Source organism: Passer domesticus, chromosome 6 (assembly GCF_036417665.1).
Source record: "Passer domesticus isolate bPasDom1 chromosome 6, bPasDom1.hap1, whole genome shotgun sequence".
NCBI classification, from domain to species: domain Eukaryota; kingdom Metazoa; phylum Chordata; class Aves; order Passeriformes; family Passeridae; genus Passer; species Passer domesticus.
The window spans coordinates 54,185,032-54,211,295 of NC_087479.1; the positions used below are offsets into that span (position 1 = coordinate 54,185,032).

At 51.4% G+C, this 26,264-nt stretch overlaps 6 protein-coding genes across 6 annotated transcripts; 2 read left to right on the forward strand and 4 right to left on the reverse strand.

The window, feature by feature from the left end:
• Window positions 1–2,555: 2,555 nt before the first annotated feature.
• LOC135302167 (mas-related G-protein coupled receptor member H-like) lies at window positions 2,556–4,022 on the reverse strand. Its single transcript, XM_064422628.1, has one exon. The coding sequence runs from the start codon at window positions 4,020–4,022 to the stop codon at window positions 3,078–3,080; it is 945 nt and encodes a 314-aa protein (XP_064278698.1). The 3' UTR covers window positions 2,556–3,077.
• A 3,356-nt stretch (window positions 4,023–7,378) lies between these two features.
• On the forward strand, window positions 7,379–8,467 carry LOC135302329 (mas-related G-protein coupled receptor member D-like). The gene is given in 3 exon segments (XM_064422700.1): window positions 7,379–7,657; window positions 7,660–8,235; window positions 8,238–8,467. Coding segments are annotated over 3 exon segments (993 nt in total). The 5' UTR covers window positions 7,379–7,470.
• Window positions 8,468–11,123: 2,656 nt separating this feature from the next.
• LOC135302330 (mas-related G-protein coupled receptor member B4-like) lies at window positions 11,124–12,044 on the reverse strand. The gene has a single exon (XM_064422701.1). It carries the CDS (start codon window positions 12,042–12,044, stop codon window positions 11,124–11,126), a length of 921 nt encoding a protein of 306 aa, XP_064278771.1.
• Window positions 12,045–14,618: 2,574 nt separating this feature from the next.
• Window positions 14,619–17,285, reverse strand: LOC135302168 (mas-related G-protein coupled receptor member H-like). The gene has a single exon (XM_064422629.1). The coding sequence runs from the start codon at window positions 17,235–17,237 to the stop codon at window positions 16,293–16,295; it is 945 nt and encodes a 314-aa protein (XP_064278699.1). The 5' UTR covers window positions 17,238–17,285; the 3' UTR covers window positions 14,619–16,292.
• Window positions 17,286–20,668: 3,383 nt separating this feature from the next.
• On the forward strand, window positions 20,669–21,683 carry LOC135302331 (mas-related G-protein coupled receptor member A-like). The gene is given in 2 exon segments (XM_064422702.1): window positions 20,669–20,872; window positions 20,875–21,683. Coding segments are annotated over 2 exon segments (996 nt in total). The 5' UTR covers window positions 20,669–20,685.
• Window positions 21,684–24,338: 2,655 nt separating this feature from the next.
• On the reverse strand, window positions 24,339–25,259 carry LOC135302332 (mas-related G-protein coupled receptor member H-like). Its single transcript, XM_064422703.1, has one exon. It carries the CDS (start codon window positions 25,257–25,259, stop codon window positions 24,339–24,341), a length of 921 nt encoding a protein of 306 aa, XP_064278773.1.
• Window positions 25,260–26,264: the final 1,005 nt, after the last annotated feature.

Sequence of the window (26,264 nt, forward strand, 5' to 3'; positions counted from 1 at the left end):
CCTCAGCCGGCCCCGCGGGAGGCGCCGGAGCCGGAGGCTCCGCCTCAGCCGGCCCCGCGGGAGGCGCCGGAGCCGGAGGCTCCGCCTCAGCCGGCCCCGCAGGAGGCGCCGGAGCCGGAGGCTCCGCCTCAGCCGGCTCCGCAGCCGCCCGGGCCAGCTCCACCGGCTCTAATGACTGCGCCTGCGCCGCGGCACCCGGAACCGCCTCCCGCCGATCCGCCCGTGTTGCCAGGCAGCGCGATCAACAACAGTGATTCCCCGGCTGTGCTGCTGTCCCCGGGAGCTGCAGGAGTTGCCTCCGTGTCTTCTTCTTTCTCTGCATCCCAGCCGGCAACTGAATTCGCAACGGTGCAGGCGGTGCCTGCGCGGGCCGACCCCGTGCCGAGCCCGCCGCCCCTGCCTGTCCCGCCGCTCCCTGCCGATCCAATTGCAGTGCAAGAGCTTGCTGAGAATGGTGCTGAGCCCACGGGATCGTCTCAAGAGTCGACACCAGCGCCCGTGCTGCCCGCACCACCCACCCCAGTTGTCCCGCAGGTTTCCGAAGCTCCATCGTTCGCATCAGACCCTGCGAAGAGCCTGTCCTTCCGTGGAGGAGGCGTGGCCCTCCAGCTAACTGCAGGAGCAGTTCGGCTGGCTGTGTTCAAAATCAGTATGGTTTCTGGGTCACTTCGTGTGTGGTCGGGGGCTTCTCCCTGGGGGTTGGGGTGCCTGCCTCCCGCCGAGCGCCCCAGCGGCGTGGGGGAGTTGGCTCCTGTGGCATCTGCCTCTGGTTCCCAGCCCAGTGGGGATGGGGGTGGTGCCGAGGGGCAGAATGCAGGAGCAGTGGCATTTTCATTGCAGGAGCAAGAGAGACAGAGCAAAGCCAGCATTGCTCGCTTGCTCTGGGGACAAGAAACCCTCAGATCTGGGATGACAATTCCTGAGAAAGCTTCTCTTCCCGAGCTGCCGGTGTGCACCGGTGCTGCTGGGGGGAAGAAGCATTGGGTCATTTCTGCTCTGAAGACACTGGCAGCATGGTCCTGCCAGGTTCTGAGCATGCAGAGCCCGCCTTGCAGGCCGGTTCTGGGCCGTTTGGCTCATTTTCATGGGCCGGGGCCACTGCCCCGTCCAGTGCTGGGTTTGGGGACTTTGCTTTCCCCACAGGGACCTGGGCCACCATTCTGTGAGCCAGGTCTGGGTTCTCTGGTCCATCCACCAGGACCAGGGCCACCCAAGGGTCCTAGAGACCCTCTGCTGCTGCTACTCTTCTTCTTTTCAAAAAAAAAAAAAAAAAAAAAAAAAAAAAAAAAAAAAAAAAAAAAAATTTATAAAGAAAAGTGGAAAGAGCTAGCAGCTCAAAAGCATTGAAAAGCCAAAAATTAGCCTCAGCCCAAGTGGTTCAATGAAGGGCTGTGGCCAGGGCATTCCAGAATTTTCTCTGAATTGTTTCATGACTGACAATGAATTGTTTGCTAATTCTTGTTATCTTTAGCAGTTCTTTGTTTCAGAATTCTGCAAGCCTGTTTCAGGACCAAAGGGGACTTCCAGAGATGTCAAAGAAGAACATCTTCAGTCCATGGACTCTGTTCTGAAACTCAGCTGCTTGGACTTGAAACAATGAACTTTCTCTGCATGTGTTCTTTGCATTTTCTTATATTTTAAGATTGTTATAGTGATATGATATAATTAGATGTTTGATAAGTGAAGAATTTCCCTGAATGTTTTACAGGTGAAGAATTTCCCTGACCATTCCACATCAGCAGATGATTGAGATTTTGATTGGCAACAGATGAACCTCAAGAGGTGCTTGTTCTCTCTTCTGCAAGGGCCCAGTAGAAGAGATTGCAAACATTTCTTTTTCTATTTAACTTAATAATTTAAAAGGGTGAGATGTTGCCAGGAGTTTTAGTGAAAAAGCCTCTGCTAGGATTTTTCCTGTCCTGAGGAGCTGAGGGCCTCAGGAAAGAAATGTAAACAATAACTATCTGCTGCTGTGGAGTGCCACAGGTGAATCTTCCATTGGTCCATGTGGATTGTTTTCAATCAGTGACCAATCACAGCCACCTGTGCCAAGGCTGTGAGCAGTCACAGGATTTTTGTTATTCATTCCTATTCTATTCTTGTCTTTGTAGCCTTCTGATCTTCTTCTCTCTGTTCTTTTGGTATAGTTATAATGTAGTATTTTAGTATAATATGTATCATAATAAATCAGCCTTCTGATCAACATGGAGTCAAGCCTCGTGTCCTCGCACCAGGGGTCCAAGTCAAAGCAACATTTTCCAGTAAACAATGTTTTATTAAATTTGATGTCTTGGTTAGACAGTTACCACTGATTACATTTTCTGAGGTGTACAAGCCCAGGAAATGGCTCTCTTATTGCCATTACAATTTATCACTTGCAATTAATTAATTAAGTCTTCTGGCATGTATAGGCCTCTGAATTCCTAATTCTCTCAAGATATCATTCCTATTCTATGACATCCAATTATTTTCTAGTTATATCATAACTGTTAAAAATACTTCATTGAATTTTGCTCTCCAACTATCGATAAGTTCTCTAAGGGGTATGGGTCGATAGAGTTTTTTACTGACACTCAGCCAACACAGATCTAAATCAAAACCAGCTAAAAAACCACAGGCAAATATGCCTTGACTAATCAAACATAGTTCATTATGAAATTTCTAAACAATCACAACATTCCTGTGGCTAACTACCTCTCTGTCCCCTCCCTCCAGCCACATTCCCGGCTGGCAGCAGCAGCCAGAGGAAGCTGGGAGGCGCTGGCAGAGGGGGCAAAGGTGGCTCAGGGTTTACAGTGCTGTTTATTGATATCAGATCTCAGTGGGATGCAGGAACCAGGTGCCAGGGGGAATTCTGGGATCACAGCCCTGTTGGGAAGGATCCGTTTGGGGAACAGCGCTCTAGGACCCATGAGGGAGGAGCACAGCCCTGCTCCAATGTGCTCTGTGCGGAGCACTGTCCCACATGGCCCTTGTCAGTGCCCCTGCTCCCTTCTCCTGCAGGAATAAAGGTGGAGGGTGATGCTAAATCACTGCCCCATGCTCCTGCATGGGGGCAGTTGAAGGGCTCAGCAGACTCAGATCACTGAGTCCCTGGTGGCATCATTACTGGGGGCAGTGCTTTCTTCTGGCTCCTCAAAGACCTCCTGCAGGCACTCCCTGAGGGACTCCATGGAGCAGCGCCTCCAGCACTTTGTTACTGAGATGTAGATGAAGGGGTTGATGCTGCTGTGCATGCAGGCAAAGAGGAGAAGAAGCCGGGGGAACACAGCGGTGTAGCCGAGCTGCTGCAGGAAATTCCAGAGACTGAGGGGGAGAGTGAGGAGCACAGCGAGGAAGACAATGATGTCAAGCTTCTTGGATCGCTGCTGCTGGGAGCTTCCCTTGAAATGAATGAAGAGGATTGTGCTGGAAATAACCACGGATGGAGCAAAGACGAGGAAGTTGAGGATGTACAGGGAGATGAGAGCCCCCCGGCAGAGCTTGCCTTCCTGTGACTCGCACAGGGAAGTCACTGCAGAAATGGCAGCAATGACAGTGATGGAAAGGGCCCAGAGCCCGGCACTCACCACCACCCATGACAGGTCCTGGGGAAGGTGGCAGAAGAGCCCACGTGGGCAGAGCACGGACCTGCACCTCTCGATGCTGATGGCTGTCAGCCGGTACAGCCCGACGCTGTAGAACATCCGGAAGAGGAGGAAAAGGAAGCGAATGTATGCTGGGGACATGATGGCAGAGCAGGAGAAATCCTCCAGAAGGAAGAACAGAGCGGAGGGGACCATGAAGATGAGGAAGAGGAAGTTGATGATGGCCGGGTCAAGGTTGTAGGCAGTGATGGGTTTCATGGTGTCCCTCTGAATGCAGAACCCGAGGACCCAGATGACAGCCCCGTTCCCAGGCAGCCCACAGAGGCAGATGAGCAGTGTCACACTGTGTATGGCCACATCGCTGGCATCTGTCTCACATAGATCGTGTCTATCAGTGGGTGAATTGGCAGGGGGGGACACGGTGGTCACCTCCATGGATGGATGCTGAGCAGACAGTGGGATGTGGCTCCTGGCTGTGGTCAGAGTGGATGGGCAGTCAGTGCTTGGAGAATCCAGGGATGGACCATGTGGCTCCTCAGCAGCTCCCTGCAGTGGGAAGGATTCAGAGAGGAGGAGTGAGATGTGCAGGGGAGGAGGGTGGTGGAAATTGTGGGGCAGGAGAGAGAGGTGGGAGGGTTGGGCTGTTTGGCAGGAGGCCGATAAATAACATAGAGAATAAACATATTCAGTTCTTCTGAAGTTGTTCAAAATTGGCCAAAAGATAAAAGAATGTAAAGGCTGGCACACAGGATGATCAAAGTGGCTGGAACCAGTGCAGAAACAGATAAGGAGGCCAGCAGTGATTTTGTGGCAAGTTCAGGAACCAGAGGCAACAGTGCATGGCCAGAGGAAAAGTTCAAGGCAAGGCCACCTTTAATATGGCAGCATTCATTGAATATGACCACCAGATAGACCCCTCTTAATAAAGCTCCAGGATCTTAAAAGGACTTCCTGGAGGAGGTGAATGCATGGAAATGGTTTCAGGGAAAATGGTGTTTATGTATTAGATAAAAATAATTTTTCAATGCGTACATGTGGTTATAATGGATTAATAACTGTTGTAAAGTCTCACCAAAGATGCAATATAAGAAGAGATCCGTGTGCTGTTCAGGAAAAGAATTCCTGCTTCCTCATGCTTTGCATTGCGTTAGAAAGTTTGTTCTGGCCCTTTTCAGTACTAGGATACAGACAGGAGAAGAGAGAGGACCTGGGGAGGGCACTGCGGTCACCGGGAGGGGGTGGCAGGAAGGGAGCAGCTGCTGCAGGAGAGGAAGGTGGGGTCAAGAGGAAAGAAACCATTCCACTGACCTGTTCCCTGTGGGGCAGCAGCAGGCAAAGGGGTCTGTGCAGATCAGCGGCGCTTCCTGGTCCCTCTTGCTCCTTTGGGATCCATGTCCTAAAGCGGCTCCTGGCAGGTCAGTGACATGAAGGAGAAAGTGCCCAGATCACCAGGAGCTACCCACTACTGTCCTGCTGAATGTCTCTGTGTGCCCTGTCCCACTGTTGTTTCCCAAGGCTCGGTGCAGTCACGGGACAGTCAGAAATTGTCTCTTTGGCTATATCCGAATTTCACTTCCTCGGAGTTGTCTTGACTTGTTTTTCTGCCATAGAGGAAGTAGCTCGACATTGAGATTTTTTTTAATGGCTCCTCATTTCCTCCTGATTATAAACTCTTTTCCAAATGGGACATTCTCCCAATGCTTTCCCTCTCTCAGCAGGTTTCTACCATTCCTCCTTTATCTACCCTGAGGGGTCATTGTCCCTCCAGCAGCAGAGAGCTGCTGGTGCTGCTGGTGGCACTGGAATGCTGGCAGTGCTGGAAGTGATCACAGCACTGTGCAAGCATCTGGGTGCCTCTCAGAAACAACTCCTGGGGTAGAGTTTCAGGATCATTGCCAAAACCTTCCCTGGCCCCAAGAAAGAAAACTGAGCTGAGAATTCCCATTTCTGCCATTGCAACGCAGGCTCACACAGCCCAAGGGAAGGACAGCACTCAGTTGCTTGCAGCCAGGTCATCAGCCCTTAGAGCCCACCCTAATTAGTGTCCTTTGATGATGCAATGAAAGCGATTAGGAACCTGATTTTAGGATGCTGTGATCCTCTTTCCAGCCCTTCATTAGCGGTCATCCTCCTCAGATCTGGGAACACTTGTTGTTCTTACCTGGTTGCTTTTACCTGACCCCAGCCCTCATGCCAACCTGTGCCAAGGACTCACCACCCTCACAGGGAAGGATTTCTCCCTAATATCCAATCTGACCCCACCCTCTGGCAATGGGAAACCATTCCCCCTCGTCCTGTCACTCCATGCCCATGTGCAAAGTCCCTCTCCAACTCATCTGGAGCCTCATCAGCTCCTGGATCATGAGGTGTTTGCCCTTGAAAGGATTGGGCTGGTGAGGGGATGAGAGATTCCATAGCTGGGGACACAAACACGGGGTCAGCGGGGAAGAGAGGGCACAGTTCTGGTCCTGGGGCCAGCAGTTTGCAGGAGGACCATCTCAGTTCCCTGAGGCACATGTCAGCCTGGGAAGGAATCATCTCAACCTCAGCTTTCTAGGCATTTCTTGGAATTCACTGTAGGCTGCTGACTGACAGCCAAGGGAGTGTAGAGGATGACTCAAATGAAACCTGCAACTTTTTAAGGATTAAAGCCAAGAGAGCAGCATGGATTTGCCTCTTCTCAGAAGAAATGACATTGCTGAAATCCCAAATCATCCTTCTGCTGTGTGCCAGTGCTCCAGCTCAAGCACAGGAATTATTATTGCATGAATTCACTAGGAAACTGCGTGGTGAAGGCCTGGTGCCATTGAAACTGTGGTATACAAGTGGGAAAACCATATTTGAACCAGAAATCAAAGTTTAACAGCACATTTGTAGTGCAGGGGACTAAACAAAGCAGTGCAGGTCCCCAGGAACGAGAGGGTGCAAGTTCAGGCTGTTCAGAAGATAAGGTTTTGGGAGTGGGGTTGCTTTAAAACAGAAGAGAAGCTGCCATGGAGACAAACTGCTCTGGCCACAGGTCTGGCTGCTGAGGCTCTCTCCTGTTGCTCATTTCCTGGGCAGAGTGAAGAGCAGATGAGGAGCAGAGCCCTGATCCCGTGCCAGGCTCTGAAGCAGTTCCCTGCTTGTGAGAGCCCTGCAGCACACGAGGCAGCAGGGAGAACAGGGGCTGTGGCAGGAGCTGGGCCAGAGCCCGCGCCGGACGCTGCTTGGGCTCAGCCCGCGGGCTTCGCTCCCCTTTCCAAGGGACCATTGCAGGAACCTGCTGTAGATCCCAACCCAGGGACAGCAGCTGGAGTGTGGGGGGTGAGGTGAGTGCCCTGCGGGGAAGTTCTCCAGGCTGCGAGAGGAAACAAGGGCAGACTCTTCTCATTCACCTTAATCAGGGCCCCCTCATTGGGTGGAACCTGGTTATTGATTTTTGGAAGCAGAATTGAGGTCTGTAGGGAATGAAAAGCTATAAATATTGTGGGAAAAGGGAGGGAATATTGAATTGAGTGTCCTGCTGAAGGACTCCAGCAGCTCAGTGATAGCAACTGACACCTGAGAGTCCAGGTCAGATCCATCCCAAAGCCATTTGTTTTCTGATATTTCCATGGGCAATCCTCTCCTTCTCCAGTTGTTTTCCTCCTCCAGCTCTGTTGTTTCCACAGCCAGGAAGGAGGTATCTCCCTGGCTTTTGTGCCAGGCACACCAGACCAGGCTCCCACACCCTACTTGCCTTCTGTCCTGTCCCTCACCCCTCCCTGAGCTGCTCCACATGGAAGCTGTGGGTGGGAAAAGATGGGAAAGCCACATTTGGGGGACATCAGTGTTGCTCTGGTGTCTCTGTTTGTCACCCCTCCAGCTGCGTGAGGGGAGGAGAAGCAGCAGAGGTGTCACCATGAGCACTTTGTCCCCTGCCACGGAGGGAGCCAGCCCTGCCTGCTGGAGCCAGCCCGGTGGGAAGGCATCCAAGGGGAGCTGGAATGAGGAGAGCCAAGAAAACTGGACCGAGTGTGAGAACAGGCATTGGAGCAAAGTGCCTGTCACACTGCTGCTGCTGCTGCTGTGCCTGTGTGCAGTGGTGGGAGCAGAGCTGTGCTCTGGCTCCTCGGCTGCTGCATCCACAGGAACCCCACCAGCACCTGTGTGCTCAGCCTGACCATGGCTGGCTTCACCTTCCTGCTCTCCATCACCATCGCCCTGGGGATATTTTCTGTCCCAGAGAGCTTCTGCCACCAGCTGGGCTCGTGGGGTGTGACAGCTGGGCTGAAGGTCACCATCCTCTTGGTTCTCCCTGCCTCTGCCTCCTCTCTGACAGCCCTCAGTGCTGTTACAGCTCTGTTTGTCCTCCCCGTGTCCTGCTGGCCCTGCCACCACTCCCAGCACTTCCCAGTGCTCCTGTGTGCCCTGCTCTGGCTGCTCTCCTTCCTGCTCACTGCCACCCTCCATTTCTGCCCTTCGCTGCTCATGGCCTTGGTCCTGAGCTGCCTCTTCTCAGTGCTCACCCTGACCTGTTCTGCTCTGGCCCTGCTGGCCAGGCTCCTGTGCTGCTCATGGAAACAGCCCCCAGGGAAGCTCTGTGCCCTGCTCCTGCCACCTGTTGTCTCCTTCCCCTTCTTCACTGCTGATTTTGGGTACTGGCTCTTGCTGAGGGCGTTTGACTTCCCTGCCTTTCCCCCAGCACCCCTCTCCCGCTCGCCTGTGCCAAGAGCAGTGCCCAGCCTGTGATTTACTTCCTGGCTGGGAGCTGTGCAAAGGAATTCACCCCCTGTGTTAGTGTTGCCTTCCAGAGGGCTTTTGAGGATGTGCCAGAGCCAGGCCATAGGGAAAACACCGTGGAACTATCATCAGGTGGAATCATCAAGAAACTGAGACATCATAAAATAGAACCATAAAATATCCAAGTTAGAAGGGACCCACAAGGACCATGGAGTTCAGCTCCTGGCCCTGCACAGGACATCCCAACAATCCCAGTCTGTGCCTGAGAGCATTGTCCAAATGCTCCTTGAGCTCTGTCAGGCTGGTGCTGTGTGCAGCAGGGGAACTCCTGCCTGGGGTGGTTGTGGATGACATGAGGAATCCTCATGGAATGCTTTGGGTTGTGTCCTGGTTTAGGGTAAATTTGGGAGGAAACCTTCAAATGGGATCCCTCTAGTAAACAAGTTCAAGCAGTCCCTCCCCCAGCTGGGTCAGGAAAGGATTTCCTTAGAGGAAAGTGGAAAAAACTGTTTATTTAACAAGCAAAGTATTCAAAAGCATAAAAAATGAATACAATATTAAACAATAAAATCTGTTGCTGTTCTGAAGAGTTGTCAAATTCAGAAAGTCCTTGTTGTGGAGTCTAGTTTGTCTCACTCAGTCTCTTATCAGTCCCTCTGGTGCTGGCAAATGCTGTGTGCCAGGCCCCGGTTGGCCACAGGTGGGAGCTGCTGCCGTTCTTCTGAGTTTTCAGTCCCGAGCAGGTTTGAACAGTTCCAGGAAAAAGAAAAACCGCAGTCCAGGGAACTTCTCTGCCTCAGCTAGCTAAAAAAACCTAAAAGCAAAGGAGAGCTCTCTGTTGCATGTCTGTGCTGCCGACAGCACGGTCTGGGAGCAGGAATGTGCAGGACTGAGCACAGCTCCTGAAAACAAACTGCCCCATCTTCTCTCCTCCTCTTTGCTCTAGGAGCCAATCTTAAACTTATGCAAAGTTTAAATGGGCAAAACCTATTTCTGGGTGAAACAGTCAAATGGGGATTCAATTCAGCATCATGAAGTCTCCCCAGGACAGCTTGGAAGGAACGGTAGAGATCATCTCATTCCATCTCTCCTTCTTCCATGGGCAGGGACAACCAGGAAACCTATGGCTTTGAAGTCTTGCTCTTCGGAAAGGAAGCTCAGTTATGGAGTGTCCTGGGTGACAATGAAGACATGGAAGGTGCTGGGAAGTAGGAAAAGTACATTGGAGGGTCACGATCCTCCTGCACTTGCCTTGGCAGGGACGCCCTGGCTGAGTTGTTCTTCCCTGGACAACAGGTTATACCTTGGAAAGTTTCTGCTTTCCAATGAGCAGGAAATAGGAGATAGGGAGACAAAAATCCTCTCCAATGTCAAAGTCTCTCTCTTCTGTTCATTATTAACAAATCTGTGAATAAATATTCCTTAGCTGTTTCACCTTAACCTTTAACCTATCATCAAAGCCTGCCTCACCACCCAGAGCTTTCACTCTCACTTCCCTTTCCAGAAGCAGTGGCACGTTGGTTTCCCCTGGATTTAAGGCAGTGGGAAAAGGAGGGACAGCTTCCCCCTGAGCAAGAGATGTGGCTGCTGCCCAGGTCTCTCCCAGGAGGAATCAGGAGCTCTTGGCACTGCCAACATCATCCCAAGCATTGCAGACACGTGCCTTAGGCAGAGCTCAGGTATGAGACAGGCACCTGCCCTGCTCACAGACAAGCCAGAGGCTTTAGAATGGGATAAAATAAGGAAATGAGCCATTTTGGACACTAACACAGGCTATGCAGTGAAGACTGGATGTTGTTTATTCAACAAACTCAGAGGCTGGGACTAACACAGTAGAAACAAACAAAAACCAGAAATCCAAATCTGATGGCGACGCAGTTACAAAATGACAAAGATCAGCACAGCCTGGCCTGTGGCTGAAGCTGCTGTGCAGTCGCTGTTCAGCTCCTCCTGAGGGTGGCCAGGCTCAGGATGGAGGTGGTCAAGGGCTTCCTCAGACAGTGATGCTGGGGAACCAGAGGATGGATGGCCCCATTCTGCAGAAGAGCAGCAGAACCCCCTAATTTCTGTGCAATTAAATGGTCCAAGCATTTCCCATCTGGTGATGGGGATTTCCATACACCATGTACTTTCTGGATACAGGCACAGGAGTTCAGTGGAGTTCATTGTCTACTCTGCACTTTACTCACAGGGATTAAATTCTGGAATTTAAGAATGTGGCAAATTCCCACTGAAAGGACAAGGGAATGTTGCTGTCTGTCCCCAGCTCTGCAGCCCCTCCTGGTGTCCCTTCCCATCAGCTGGGAATGCAGGGCTGGCTCTGCCGGACAGAAGGGGAAGGATGCTGCATGTGATCCCAGCCCCTCTCCTGCCATCCAGAGGCACCAGACCTGCAGGGATTTGGGAAATCACTGCCACCCCATGCTGGGTGTGTCCCCAGGGATTAAGGTGTCCCATGCTTTGCAGGCAAGAGGTCCCTGAAAGCACCATGAAACTCATCTGCTGAGCCAGAGGAGATGGAGTTCATTCCCTGGGGCCGAGGCCATGAGGGTCATTCCATGGGGAATAGAGCTGGGGAACAGCACTGAGCCCAGCTGCACTGCTTGGAGCCTTGTGGATCCAGGAGGGAGGAGGAAAGCCATGCTCCAATGTGCTCCCTGCAGAGCATCCCACAAAAATGACCCAAGGCAATGCCCGTGCTCCCTTCTCCTGCAGGAATACACCACCACAGGGAGGGTGATCCTGTGGATATTGATTAATCTGGAGACTCAAGGAAAACTTCAGTCACACTCCTGGGGTCCTCCAGCAGAGCAATGGAAGGGATCAACAGGCTCACACCCCTGTGTCCATGGCAGGATCATTGCTGTGGGCCATTTTTTCTTTTGGCTCCTCAAAGACTCTCTGGAGGGAGAGCTGGAAGGACTGCACGGAGCAGGGCCCCCTGCACTTCCCTGCGAAGAAGTAGACAAAGGGTTTGATGCTGCTGAGGATGCAGGTGAGCAGGAAAACCACCTCTGAGGACACAAGGATGTAACCGAGCTGCTGCAGGAAACTGCAGATGTTGAGGAGAAGAGTGAAGAGCACAGTGAGGTCAATAACAATGTCGCGCCTCTTGGGTTGCTGCTGCTGGGAGCCCCACTTGGACTTAATGAAGTCAATTGTGCTGGAAATGAACAGGGGTGCAGCAACGAGGAGCAGGATTATGCTGTACACAGAGATGAGAGCTGCCCGGCAGTGCTCCTGCTCGTGTGATGGGCACAGGAATGTCACTGTGGGAATGACAGTGAAGAGAGCAAAGAAAGCCCAATACTGGACAGTGTCCACCACCCACAACAGGCGCAGAGGAAGGTCAAAGTGGCAGCAGAGCTTGCAGAGCCTGTACATATACAGTACAGCACTGCCGGGCATCAGCCGGAACAGTCCCCAGTAGCAGGAGACCACTGAGAGCTGGAAAACGAAGTTCATGTACAACAGGGGCAGGATAGGAGAGCAGGACAAATCCTCCACCAAGATGAGGAGGGCGAAGGGGACTGCAATGAGGAGGAAGAGGAAGTCAATGACAGCCAGGTCAAAGATGCCAGCATTCCTGCTTTTCAGGCTGAGGAGGCCGATGACAGCCCCGTTCCCAGCCAGCCCACAGAGGCAGATGAGCAGAGTCACACTGTGCATGGCCACATCGGTGACATCGATCTCACACAGATCATCTCCTTCAGCCGGAGAGGCGGGAGATGGAGACACGGTGCTCACCTCCATGGATGGACACTGGGCAGGCAGTGGGATGTGGCCCCTGGCTGTGGTCAGAGTGGATGGGCAGTCAGTGCTTGGAGAATCCAGGGATGGACCATGAGGCTCCTCAGCAGCTCCCTGCAGTGGGAAGGATTCAGTGGGGAGGAGTGAGATGTGCAGGGGAGGAGGGCGGTGGAAATGGTGGGGTGGGGGGTGGGAGGTGGAAGGGTTGGGCTGGTGTGCAGGGGATTGATAAATAAGAGAGAATAGCATTTTCAACTCTCCTGAAGTTGCTTAAAGACTAACTGGTCAAATAGATAAAAGGATGTAAAGATGTGGACCCAGGATGATAAACGTGGGTGGAGCCAGTGCAGAAACGGATTAGGAGGTCCGTAGAATTTTTAGGGTAATTTCTGTAAAAATAAGCAAGAGCATGTGGCCAAAGGAAAAGTTCAAGTCAAGGTCACCTTTAATATCACAGCACTCAGTGAATACAGCCACCCAAAGCCCCTCTCAATTAACCTCCAGGGCCATCAGAGGACTCCCAGTAGGAAGCGGATGCATGGAAATGAGTTCTAAGAAAATGGTGTTTACATTTATGTTTAAGGAGTTCTATTGATAAGAAAAACTTTTTAATGTCTACGTATGGTTATAATGGAAAAAAGCATTGTTGTAAAGTCTCACAATGCTCACAGAAATAAGGGGAGATCTTTCTGTGTGTCCTGCTGCCTAATACCTCACTTGGTAACACCATTAGTTTATGTCAGGAAATTTTTTCTGCCTGATTTGGTATAATTTGTCATCCATCCCATCCCATCCCATCCCATGCCATCCCATCCCATCCCATGCCATCCCATGCCATGCCATGCCATGCCATGCCATGCCATGCCATGCCATGCCATGCCATGCCATGCCATCCCATGCCATCCCATCCCATCCCATCCCATCCCATCCCATCCCATCCCATCCCATCCCATCCCATCCCATCCCATCCCGATGGTTTCCCAGTCAGAGGCCACTCCCTGGCTGCACGTGTGGCCTGTTGGGCTCTGCTGCTGTCCAGTGGGAGATTTGGCATTGGTGGCACCCAGAGCCCTCCTGCCCCCTCCAGCCCCTGTCTGCCTGATGCCTTGGGGTGGCTCCCAGGAACAGAGGCCAGACAAGGGGAAGAGAATAAAAGCAGGCATTTCTGAAAGGCCTTCAGAAGGTTCACCGTGGGCAGTCAAAGCCTCCGAGAGGGGCTACACCCAAAATGGACAATGGTCACAAGTTTTTCAGGCAGATATGAGTTTGGTCCATTAACAAACCAGGGGTTAATCCTCCAATTACAGCTTCAGGTAATGCAGTCATTTACCCCCAGCTTGCCCACCCCCAATTTACTTTTTTCTTGACTTTTCCAGCCTCAGTCAGCAGAGTGTCCTTGAATTCAGGCCTAGAGGGATTGTTTTATTTGACCAAAAGGTGAAGACAGTTAACTAGCACTTTACATGGAGTTTAGAGTTACGGACTAATGCAATACAGGATTTGAGAAATAGAAAAGCTAAAATCCTAAGGCATCATGCCCTCCTCTGACATCCTCTAGAAATTCCCCCCAGGCTGCCTTCCCCTCCAGACATCCCCACTCCTCTCCTGCCCCACACGGGACCCCCAGCAGTGCTTCCACTCCTCCTGACAATTCCATGCTTCTCTGCCCCAATGAATGACAGTGGAGCCATCCCTCTACTGCCTCTTGTTTCAGTCCAAAGGAGTTTGGGGGGCTGGACAGCAGGGATGAAGCTGGGGAGGGGCCAATCCAAGAGAAGCACTGCCCCAAAGCCTTACGGGGCCGCCTGGGGTGAGCAGCCCCTGGGCAGGGACTGGAGCCGCAGGCAGGGGGCTGGGAGGGATGGGAAGGATGGGAATGGGTGGGCTGCATGGGGAGTGGGGTGGGAGGTTGGTGTGGGAGGTGTGGGACATGATGGAGCTGGTGGGAAGGTGTGGTGGGGAGGTGTGGGATGTGGTGGGGCTGGAGAGAAGGTGTGGGATGTGCTGGGGCTGGTGACCACAGCAAAGCCCCAGGGAGGCAGGTGGTGCCCCACAGTGCCTGTGGTGACAAACACAGGTGTCACCCTGCTCCTGGAAGGGGGTGGCTGTGCTGAGGACCATGGCCTCCTCCTCTCCTTGCTTCTGCACCATCTGAGCCTGCTGAGGGAGCAGCTGTAGGCCGTGGAGGGGAAGAATTTCTGAAGGCAGAGAGACCTTTGGATTTGGCACACAAAATTAAAAATTAAAGATCTCTGGGGAGATCTCTGCTGTGACACTCACAGAGCACTCGGGGTGGGCAATGCTGAGCCCCTGGGCCATCGTGTCCGTGCTGGCTGTGCCGCTGCCAGCCCAGCTCTGGGCATTGGGGATCATGGATATTCCAGGGAGCACAAGCCATGGCTGTGTCCCCTCAGACACCAAGACGTTTAAGTCTTACAGCAAAAGCGTGTTGGACTAGTAAGAATTTTGAGTCAAATTGGTGAACATATTTCAAATTTACTTGCCATACACAGGTTCAAAGAAACAATACTTTTCAGGTGTTTTTATACACTATTGTGAAAAACAGAATTCACTGCTTAGAGTTTTTTAAATGTTTAATAATAATAATAACAGTAATAGGATAAAAAAGGACCATATTTCCAGCGCTGGGTTGCTCCTGGCCAATAGTCAAAGAACAGGGAAGGGGGAGTGGTGTGTTTTATACCGTTACATTGCTGAGATGCATGTATATTCATGTGTTTCATGCATTATTCAAACATTCTTGTGAACTTTCTGATGTTTTGGGAACTCCTTTTCACCCTCTGGCTTATCTGCATGACATTCTGGGTGTCAGGTCAATATGTTTTATTTCTTCTTGTGTCTCCATGCTGCTGTTTCACATCCTCTGATGAGATTTGAGTATGCCCTCCTTAAATTTAACATGGTATTCTCTAATGTCCTCCAGTGCTCTGGTTTGTGTCATGGGTATCTCTTGGACAGGTTGGTGAGTGGATGGCCTTACACTGTTTTTAGTTACACAAAAGCCTTTTTCACACCTTATGTTTTGCTGAGGTCTGTAACACAGTACATTAATCACACTATTATTTCCACAAGTGATACATAGCTATTATATTCATTACACTACTATTCTGTGAGCAATACAGTGCATTCTTAAGCTGATAGATTATATTAGACAAACATGCAGCTAAAAAGAGTTATAATTGATAGGATTTCTAGATACTCATCATCAATAACAACATGCATAGGCTAATACATAAATGTGAAAGCCAGTATTATCTGGCCAATTTCACACTACAAAATCCACGATTTTTTAATAGATGCACCCAAAAATGCTCCCAGTTTATTACATCAAGGTATAGGTATTTTGTTTCTTTTAATTACTAGCAGAATATGTAGTCTCTCTTAGTTTAATGCATAACCCAGTTTGTTTTCCAGTAAACAATGTTTTATTAAATTTGATGTCTTGGATAGAGAGTTACCACTGATTACATTTTCTGAGGTGTACAAGCCCAGGAAATGGCTCTCTTATTGCCATTACAATTTATCACTTGCAATTAATTAATTAAGTCTTCTGGCATGTATAGGCCTCTGAATTCCTAATTCTCTCAAGATATCATTCCTATTCTATGACATCCAATTATTTTCTAGTTATATCATAACCATTAAAAATACTTCATTGAATTTTGCTGTCCATCTATTCAGTAAGTTCTCTAAGGGGTATGGGTCGATAGAGTTTTTTACTGACACTCAGCCAACACAGATCTAAATCAAAACCAGCTAAAAAACCACAGGCAAATATGCCTTGACTAATCAAACATAGTTCATTATGAAATTTCTAAACAATCACAAAATTCCTGTGGCTAACTACCTCTCTGTCCCCTCCCTCCAGCCACATTCCCGGCTGGCAGCAGCAGCCAGAGGAAGCTGGGAGGCGCTGGCAGAGGGGGCAAAGGTGGCTCAGGGTTTACAGTGCTGTTTATTGATATCAGATCTCAGTGGGATGCAGGAACCAGGTGCCAGGGGGAATTCTGGGATCACAGCCCTGTTGGGAAGGATCCGTTTGGGGAACAGCGCTCTAGGACCCATGAGGGAGGAGCACAGCCCTGCTCCAATGTGCTCTGTGCGGAGCACTGTCCCACATGGCCCTTGTCAGTGCCCCTGCTCCCTTCTCCTGCAGGAATAAAGGTGGAGGGTGATGCTAAATCACTGCCCCATGCTCCTGCATGGGGGCAGTTGAAGGGCTCAACAGGCTCAGACCCCCGTGTCCCTGGTGACATCATTACTGGGGGCAGTGCTTTCTTCTGGCTCCTCAAAGACCTCCTGCAGGCACTCCCTGAGGGACTCCATGGAGCAGCGCCTCCAGCACTTTGTTACTGAGATGTAGATGAAGGGGTTGATGCTGCTGTGCATGCAGGCAAAGAGGAGAAGAAGCCGGGAGAACACAGCGGTGTAGCCGAGCTGCTGCAGGAAATTCCAGAGACTGAGGGGGAGAGTGAGGAGCACAGCGAGGAAGACAATGATGTCAAGATTCTTGGATCGCTGCTGCTGGGAGCTTCCCTTGAAATGAATGAAGAGGATTCTGCTGGAAATGACCATGGATGGAGCAAAGACGAGGAAGTTGAGGATGTACAGGGAGATGAGAGCCCCCCGGCAGAGCTTGCCTTCCTGTGACTCGCACAGGGAAGTCACTGCAGAAATGGCAGCAATGACAGTGATGGAAAGGGCCCAGAGCCCGGCACTCACCACCACCCATGACAGGTCCTGGGGAAGGTGGCAGAAGAGCCCACGTGGGCAGAGCACGGACCTGCACCTCTCGATGCTGATGGCTGTCAGCCGGTACAGCCCGACGCTGTAGAACATCCGGAAGAGGAGGAAAAGGAAGCGAATGTATGCTGGGGACATGATGGCAGAGCAGGAGAAATCCTCCAGCAGGAAGAGCAGAGCGGAGGGGACCATGAAGATGAGAAAGAGGAAGTTGATGATGGCCAGGTCAAGGTTGTAGGCAGTGATGGGTTTCATGGTGTCCCTCTGAATGCGGAACCCGAGGACCCAGATGACAGCCCCGTTCCCAGCCAGCCCACAGAGGCAGATGAGCAGTGTCACACTGTGTATGGCCACATCGCTGGCATCTGTCTCACATAGATCGTGTCTATCAGTGGGTGAATTGGCAGGGGGGGACACTGTGGTCACCTCCATGGATGGATGCTGGGCAGGCAGTGGGATGTGGCCCCTGGCTGTGGTCAGAGTGGATGGGCAGTCAGTGCTTGGAGAATCCAGGGATGGACCATGTGGCTCCTCAGCAGCTCCCTGCAGTGGAAAGGATTCAGAGGGGAGGAGTGAGATGTGCAGGGGAGGAGGGGTGTGGAAATTGTGGGGCAGGAGAGAGAGGTCGGAGGGTTGGGCTGTTTGGCAGGAGGCCGATAAATAACATAGAGAATAAACATATTCAGTTCTTCTGAAGTTGTTCAAAATTGGCCAAAAGATAAAAGAATGTAAAGGCTGGCACACAGGATGATCAAAGTGGCTGGAACCAGTGCAGAAACAGATAAGGAGGCCAGCAGTGATTTTGTGGCAAGTTCAGGAACAAGAGGCAACAGTGCATGGCCAGAGGGAAAGTTCAAGGCAAGGCCACCTTGAATATGGCAGCATTCATTGAATATGACCACCAGATAGACCCCTCTTAATAAAGCTCCAGGATCATAAAAGGACTTCCTGGAGGAGGTGAATGCATGGAAATGGTTTCAGGGAAAATGGTGTTTATGTATTAGATAAAAAAAAATTTTCAATGCGTACATGTGGTTATAATGGATTAATAACTGTTGTAAAGTCTCATCAAAGATGCAATATAAGAAGAGATCCGTGTGCTGTTCAGGTAAAGAATTCCTGCTTCCTCATGCTTTGCATTGCGTTAGAAAGTTTGTTCTGGCCCTTTTCAGTACAAGGATACAGACAGGAGAAGAGAGAGGGCTTGGGGAGGGCACTGCGGTCACCGGGAGAGGGTGGCAGGAAGGGAGCAGCTGCTGGAGGAGAGGAAGGTGGGGTCAAGAGGAAAGAAACCATTCCACTGACCTGTTCCCTGTGGGGCAGCAGCAGGCAAAGGGGTCTGTGCAGATCAGCGGCACTTCCTGGTCCCTCTTGCTCCTTTGGGATCCATGTCCTAAAGCGGCTCCTGGCAGGTCAGTGACATGAAGGAGAAAGTGCCCAGATCACCAGGAGCTGCCCACTACTGTCCTGCTGAATGTCTCTGTGTGCCCTGTCCCACTGTTGTTTCCCAAGGCTCGGTGGAGTCAAGGGGGAGTCGGAAATTGTCTCTTTGGCTATATCCGAATTTCACTTCCTCGGAGTTGTCTTGACTTGTTTTTCTGCCATAGAGGAAGTAGCTCGACATTGAGATTTTTTTTTAATGGCTCCTCATTTCCTCCTGATTATAAACTCTTTTCCAAATGGGACATTCTCCAAATGCTTTCCCTCTCTCAGCAGGTTTCTACCATTCCTCCTTTATCTACCCTGAGGGGTCATTGTCCCTCCTGCAGCAGAGAGCTGCTGGTGCTGCTGGTTGCACTGGAATACTGGCAGTGCTGGAATTGCTCACAGCACTGTGCAAGCATCTGGGTGCCTCTCAGAAACAACTCCTGGGGTAGAGTTTCAGGATCATTGCCAAAACCTTCCCTGGCCCCAAGAAAGAAAACTGAGCTGAGAATTCCCATTTCTGCCATTGCAACGCAGGCTCACACAGCCCAAGGGAAGGACAGCACTCAGTTGCTTGCAGCCAGGTCACCAGCCCTTAGAGCCCACCCTAATTAGTGTCCTTTGATGATGCAATGAAAGCGATTAGGAAACTGATTTTAGGATGCTGTGATCCTCTTTCCAGCCCTTCATTACAGGTCATCCTCCTCAGATCTGGGAACACTTGTTGTTTTTACCTGGTTGCTTTTACCTGACCCCAGCCCTCATGCCAACCTGTGCCAAGGGCTCACCACCCTCACAGGGAAGGATTTCTTCCCTAATATCCAATCTGATCCCACCCTCTGGCAATGGGAAACCATTCCCCCTCGTCCTGTCACTCCATGCCCATGTGCAAAGTCCCTCTCCAACTCATCTGGAGCCTCATCAGCTCCTGGATCATGAGGTGTTTGCCCTTGAAAGGATTGGGCTGGTGAGGGGATGAGAGATTCCATAGCTGGGGACACAAACACGGGGTCAGCGGGGAAGAGAGGGCACAGTTCTGGTCCTGGGGCCAGCAGTTTGCAGGAGGACCATCTCAGTTCCCTGAGGCACATGTCAGCCTGGGAAGGAATCATCTCACCTCAGCTTTCTAGGCATTTCTTGGAATTCACTGTAGGCTGCTGACTGACAGCCAAGGGAATGTAGAGGATGACTCAAATGAAACCTGCAACTTTTTAAGGATTAAAGCCAAGAGAGCAGCATGGATTTGCCTCTTCTCAGAAGAAATGACATTGCTGAAATCCCAAATCATCCTTCTGCTGTGTGCCAGTGCTCCAGCTCAAGCACAGGAATTATTATTGCATGAATTCACTTGGAAACTGCGTGGTGAAGGCCTGGTGCCATTGAAACTGTGGTATACAAGTAGGAAAACCATATTTGAACCAGAAATCAAAGTTTAACAGCACATTTGTAGTGCAGGGGACTAAACAAAGCAGTGCAGGTTCCCAGGAACGAGAGGGTGCAAGTTCAGGCTGTTCAAAAGACAAAATTTTGGTATTGGGGTTGCTTTAAAACAGAAGAGAAGCTGACATGGAGACAAACTGCTCTGGCCACAGGTCTGGCTGCTGAGGCTCTCTCCTGTTGCTCATTTCCTGGGCAGAGTGAAGAGCAGATGAGGAGCAGAGCCCTGATCCCGTGCCAGGCTCTGAAGCAGTTCCCTGCTTGTGAGAGCCCTGGAGCACGCGAGGCAGCAGGGAGAACAGGGGCTGTGGCAGGAGCTGGGACAGAGCCCGCGCCGGACGCTGCTCGGGCTCAGCCCGCGGGCTTCGCTCCCTTTCCAAGGGACCATTGCAGGAACCTGATGAAGATCCCGACCCAGGGACAGCAGCTGGAGTGTGGGGGGTGAGGTGAGTGCCCTGCGGGGAAATTCTCCAGGCTGCAAGGGGAAACAAAGGCAGACTCTTCTCATTCACCTTAATCAGTGCCTCGTCATTGGGTGGAACCTGGTTATTGATTTTTGGAGGCAGAATTGAGGTCTGTAGGGAATGAAAAGCTATAAATATTGTGGGAAAAAGGATAGAATATTCCAACAAGTGTCCTGCTGAAGGACTCCAGCAGGTCAGTGATATCAACTGACACCTGAGAGTCCAGGTCAGATCCATCCCAAAGCCATTTGCTCTCTGATACCTCCATGGGCAATCCTCTCCTTCTCCAGTTGTTTTCCTCCTCCAGCTCTGTTGTTTCCACAGCCAGGAAGGAGGTATCTCCCTGGCTTTTGTGCCAGGCACACCAGACCAGGTTCCCACACCCTACTTGCCTTCTGTCCTGTCCCTCACCCGCCCCTGAGCTGCTCCACATGGAAGCTGTGGGTGGGAAAAGATGGGAAAGCCACATTTGGGGGACATCAGTGTTGCTCTGGTGTCTCTGTTTGTCACCCCTCCAGCTGTGTGAGAGGAGGAGAAGCAGCAGAGGTGTCACCATGAGCACTTTGTCCCCTGCCACGGAGGGAGCCAGCCCTGCCTGCTGGAGCCAGCCCGGTGGGAAGGCATCCAAGGGGAGCTGGAATGAGGAGAGCCAAGAAAACTGGACCGAGTGTGAGAACAGGCATTGGAGCAAAGTGCCTGTCACACTGCTGCTGCTGCTGCTGTGCCTGTGTGCAGTGGTGGGAGCAGAGCTGTGCTCTGGCTCCTCGGCTGCTGCATCCACAGGAACCCCACCAGCACCTGTGTGCTCAGCCGGGCCATGGCTGGCTTCACCATCCTGCTCTCCATCACCATCGCCCTGGGGATATTTTCTGTCCCAGAGAGCTTCTGCCACCAGCTGGGCTCGTGGGGTGTGACAGCTGGGCTGAAGGTCACCATCCCCTTGGCTCTCCCTGCCGCTGCCTCCTCTCTGACAGCCCTCAGTGCTGTTACAGCTCTGTTCATCCTCCCCGTGTCCTGCTGGCCCTGCCTCCACTCCCAGCAATTCCCAGTGCTCCTGTGTGCCCTGCTCTGGCTGCTCTCCTTCCTGCTCACTGCCACCCTCCATTTCTACCCTTCGCTGCTCATGGCCTTGGTCCTGAGCTGCCTCTTCTCAGTGCTCACCCTGACCTGTTCTGCTCTGGCCCTGCTGGCCAGGCTCCTGTGCTGCTCATGGAAACAGCCCCCAGGGAAGCTCTATGCCCTGCTCCTGCTGCCTGTTGTCTCCTTCCCCTTCTTCACTGCTGATTTTGGGTACTGGCTCTTGCTGAGGGCGTTTGACTTCCCTACCTTTGCCCCCAGCACCCCTCTCCCGCTCGCCTGTGCCAAGAGCAGTGCCCAGCCTGTGATTTACTTCCTGGCTGGGAGCTGTGCAAAGGAATTCAGCCCCTCTGTTAGTGTTGCCTTCCAGCGGGCTTTTGAGGATATGCCAGAGCCAGGGCATAGGGAAAACACCGTGGAACTATCATCAGGTGGAATCATCAAGAAACTGAGACATCATAAAATAGAACCATAAAATATCCAAGTCAGAAGGGACCCACAAGGACCATGGAGTTCAGCTCCTGGCCCTGCACAGGACATCCCAACAATCCCAGCCTGTGCCTGACAGCATTGTCCAAATGCTCCTTGAGCTCTGTCAGGCTGGTGCTGTGCACAGCAGGGGAACTCCTTCCTGGGGTGGTTGTGGATGACATGAGGAATCCTCATGGAATGCTTTGGGTTGTGTCCTGGTTTAGGGTAAATTTGGGAGGAAACCTTCAAATGGGATCCCTCTAGTAAACAAGTTCAAGCAGTCCCTCCCCCAGCTGGGTCAGGAAAGGATTTCCTTAGAGGAAAGTGGAAAAAACTGTTTATTTAACAAACAAAGTATTCAAAAGCATAAAAAATGAATACAATATTAAACAATAAAATCTGTTGCTGTTCTGAAGAGTTGTCAAATTCAGAAAGTCCTTGTTGTGGAGTGTAGTTTGTCTCACTCAGTCTCTTATCAGTCCCTCTGCTGCTGGCAAATGCTGTGTGCCAGGCCCCGGTTGGCCACAGGTGGGAGCTGCTGCCGTTCTTCTGGGTTTTCAGTCCCGAGCAGGTTTGAACAGTTCCAGGAAAAAGAAAAACCACAGTCCAGGGAACTTCTCTGCCTCAGCTAGCTAAAAAAACCTAAAAGCAAAGGAGAGCTCTCTGTTGCATGTCTGTGCTGCTGACAGCACGGTCTGGGAGCAGGAATGTGCAGGACTGAGCACAGCTCCTGAAAACAAACTGCCCCATCTTCTCTCCCCCTCTTTGCTCTAGGAGCCAATCTTAAACTTATGCAAAGTTTAAATGGGCAAAACCTATTTCTGGGTGAAACAGTCAAATGGGGATTCAATTCAGCATCATGAAGTCTCCCCAGGACAGCTTGGAAGGAACGGTAGAGATCATCTCATTCCATCTCTCCTTCTTCCACGGGCAGGGACAACCAGGAAAACTTTGAAGTCTTGCTCTTTGGAAAGGAAGCTCAGTTATGGAGTGTCCTGGGTGACAATGGAGACAAGGAAGGTGCTGGGAAGCAGGAAAAGTACATTGGAGGGTCACAATTCTCCTGCACTTGCCTTGGCAGGGATGGCCTGGCTGAGTTGTTCTTCCCTGGACAACAGGTTATACCTTGGAAAGTTTCTGCTTCCTAAAGAGCAGGAAAATATGATAAAGGGAGAGAAAAACCATCTCAGATGTCACAGTCTCTCTGTTCTGTTCATTATTCACAACTCTGTTAATAAATGCTCTTTAGTGTTTAACCTTGTGTGTCTCCAAAGCCTGTCTCACCACCCACGGCTTTCACTCTCACTTCCCTTTCCAGAAGCAGTGGCACGTTGGTTTCCCCTGGATTTAAGGCAGTGGGAAAAGGAGGGACAACTTCCCCCTGAGCAAGAGAGGTGGCTGCTGCCCAGGTCTCTCCCAGGAGGAATCAAGAGCTCTTGGCACTGCCAACATCATCCCAACCATTGTAGGCATGTGCCTTCGGAAGGGCTCTGGTATGAGACAGGCACCTGCCCTGCTCACAGACAAGCCAGAGGCTCTAGAATGGGATAAAATAAGGAAATGAGCCATTTTGGACACTGTTTAACAGGCACAGGCTCTGCTGTGAAGCCTGGTTGTTGTTTATTCAACAAATTCTGGGGCTGGAATTTCCACTGTGGAGGCACCCAAAACCATGAATCCATATCTGATTGAGGGGTAGTTACAAAATGGTAGTTACAAAAGGTCAGCACAGCTTGGACTGTGGCTGAAGCTGCTGTGCAGTCGCTGTTCAGCTCCTCCTGAGGGTGGCCAGGCTCAGGATGGAGGTGGTCAAGGGCTTCCTCAGACAGTGATGCTGGGGAACCAGAGGATGGATGGCCCCATTCTGCAGAAGAGCAGCAGAACCCCCTAATTTCTGTGCAACTAAATGGTCCAAGCATTTCCCATCTGGTGATGGGGATTTCCATACACCATGTACTTTCTGGTACAGGAACAGGAGTTCAGTGGAGTTCATTGTCTACTCTGCACTTTACTCACAGGGATTAAATTCTGGAATTTAAGAATGTGGCAAATTCCCACTGAAAGGACAAGGGAATGTTGCTGTCTGTCCCCATCTCTGCAGCCCCTCCTGGTGTCCCTTTCCATCAGCTGGGAATGCAGGGCTGGCTCTGCCGGACAGAAGGGGAAGGATGCTGCGTGTGATCCCAGCCCCTCTCCTGCCATCCAGAGGCACCAGACGTGCAGGGATTTGGGAAATCACTGCCACTCCGTGCTGGGTGTGTCCCCAGGGATTAAGGTGTCCCATGCTTTGCAGGCAAGAGCTCCCTGAAAGCACCATGAAACTCATCTGCTGAGCCAGAGGAGATGGAGTTCATTCCCTGGGGCCGAGGCCATGAGGGTCATTCCATGGGGAATAGAGCTGGGGAACAGCACTGAGCCCAGCTGCACTGCTTGGAGCCTTGTGGATCCAGGAGGGAGGAGGAAAGCCATGCTCCAATGTGCTCCCTGCAGAGCATCACACAAAAACCACCCAAGGCAATGCCCGTGCTCCCTTCTCCTGCAGGAATACATCACCATGGAGAGGGTGATCCTGTGGATATTGATTAATCTGGAGACTCAAGGAAAACTTCAGTCACACTCCTGGGGTCCTCCAGCAGAGCAATGGAAGGGATCAACAGGCTCACACCCCTGTGTCCATGGCAGGATCATTGCTGTGGGCCATTTTTTCTTTTGGCTCCTCAAAGACTCTCTGGAGGGAGAGCTGGAAGGACTGCACGGAGCAGGGCCCCCTGCACCTCCCTGCCAAGAAGTAGATGAAGGGTTTGATGCTGCTGAGGATGCAGGTGAGCAGGAAAACCACCTCTGAGGACACAAGGATGTAACCGAGCTGCTGCAGGAAACTGCAGATGTTGAGGAGAAGAGTGAAGAGCACAGTGAGGTCAATAACAATGTCGCGCCTCTTGGGTTGCTGCTGCTGGGAGCCCCACTTGGACCTAATGAAGTCAATTGTGCTGGAAATGAACAGGGGTGCAGCAACGAGGAGCAGGATTATGCTGTACACAGAGATGAGAGCTGCCCGGCAGTGCTCCTGCTCATGTGATGGGCACAGGAATGTCACTGTGGGAATGACAGTGAAGAGAGCAAAGAAAGCCCAATACTGGACAGTGTCCACCACCCACAACAGGCGCAGAGGAAGGTCCCAGTGGCAGCAGAGCTTGCAGAGCCTGTACATATACAGTACAGCACTGCCGGGCATCAGCCGGAACAGTCCCCAGTAGCAGGAGACCACTGAGAGCTGGAAAACGAAGTTCATGTACATCAGGGGCAGGATAGGAGAGCAGGACAAATCCTCCACCAAGATGAGGAGGGCGAAGGGGACTGCAATGAGGAGGAAGAGGAAGTCAATGACAGCCAGGTCAAAGATGCCAGCATTCCTGCTTTTCAGGCTGAGGAGGCCGATGACAGCCCCGTTGCCAGCCAGCCCACAGAGGCAGATGAGCAGTGTCACACTGTGCATGGCCACATCGGTGACATCGATCTCACACAGATCATCTCCTTCAGCAGGCGAGGTGGGAGATGGAGATATGGTGCTCACCTCCATGGATGGATGCTGGGCAGGCAGTGGGATGTGGCCCCTGGCTGTGGTCAGAGTGGATGGGCAGTCAGTGCTTGGAGAATCCAGGGATGGACCATGTGGCTCTTCAGCAGCTCCTGGCAGTGGGAAGGATTCAGTGGGGAGGAGTGAGACGTGCAGGGGAGGAGGGCGGTGGAAATGGTGGGGTGGGGGGTGGGAGGTGGAAGGGTTGGGCTGGTGTGCAGGGGATTGATAAATAAGAGAGAATAGCATTTTCAACTCTCCTGAAGTTGCTTAAAGACTAACTGGTCAAATAGATAAAAGGATGTAAAGATGTGGACCCAGGATGATAAACGTGGGTGGAGCCAGTGCAGAAATGGATTAGGAGGTCCGTAGAATTTTTAGGGTAATTTCTGTAAAAATAAGCAAGAGCATGTGGCCAAAGGAAAAGTTCAAGGCAAGGTCACCTTTAATATCACAGCACTCAGTGAATACAGCCACCCAAAGCCCCTCTCAATTAACCTCCAGGGCCACCAGAGGACTCCCAGTAGGAAGCGGATGCATGGAAATGAGTTCTAGGAAAATGGTGTTTACATTTATGTTTAAGGAGTTCTATTGATAAGAAAAACTTTTTAATGTCTATGTATGGTTATAATGGAAAAAAGCATTGTTGTAAAGTCTCACAATGCTCACAGAAATAAGGGGAGATCTTTCTGTGTGTCCTGCTGCCTAATACCTCACTTGGTAACACCATTAGTTTATGTCAGGAAATTTTTTCTGCCTGATTTGGTATAATTTGTCATCCATCCCATGCCATCCCATGCCATGCCATGCCATCCCATGCCATGCCATGCCATCCCATGCCATGCCATGCCATCCCATGCCATGCCATGCCATGCCATGCCATGCCATGCCATGCCATGCCATGCCATGCCATGCCATGTCATCCCATCCCGATGGTTTCCCAGTCAGAGGCCACTCCCTGGCTGCACCTGTGGCCTGTTGGGCTCTGCTGCTGTCCAGTGGGAGATT

Bases quoted from the DNA above. Each gene is read 5' to 3' on its own strand.
- LOC135302167 (XM_064422628.1), bottom strand. From the start codon at position 4,022: ATGGAGGTGACCACCGTGTCCCCCCCTGCCAATTCACCCACTGATAGA.
- LOC135302330 (XM_064422701.1), bottom strand. From the start codon at position 12,044: ATGGAGGTGAGCACCGTGTCTCCATCTCCCGCCTCTCCGGCTGAAGGA.
- LOC135302168 (XM_064422629.1), bottom strand. From the start codon at position 17,237: ATGGAGGTGACCACAGTGTCCCCCCCTGCCAATTCACCCACTGATAGA.
- LOC135302332 (XM_064422703.1), bottom strand. From the start codon at position 25,259: ATGGAGGTGAGCACCATATCTCCATCTCCCACCTCGCCTGCTGAAGGA.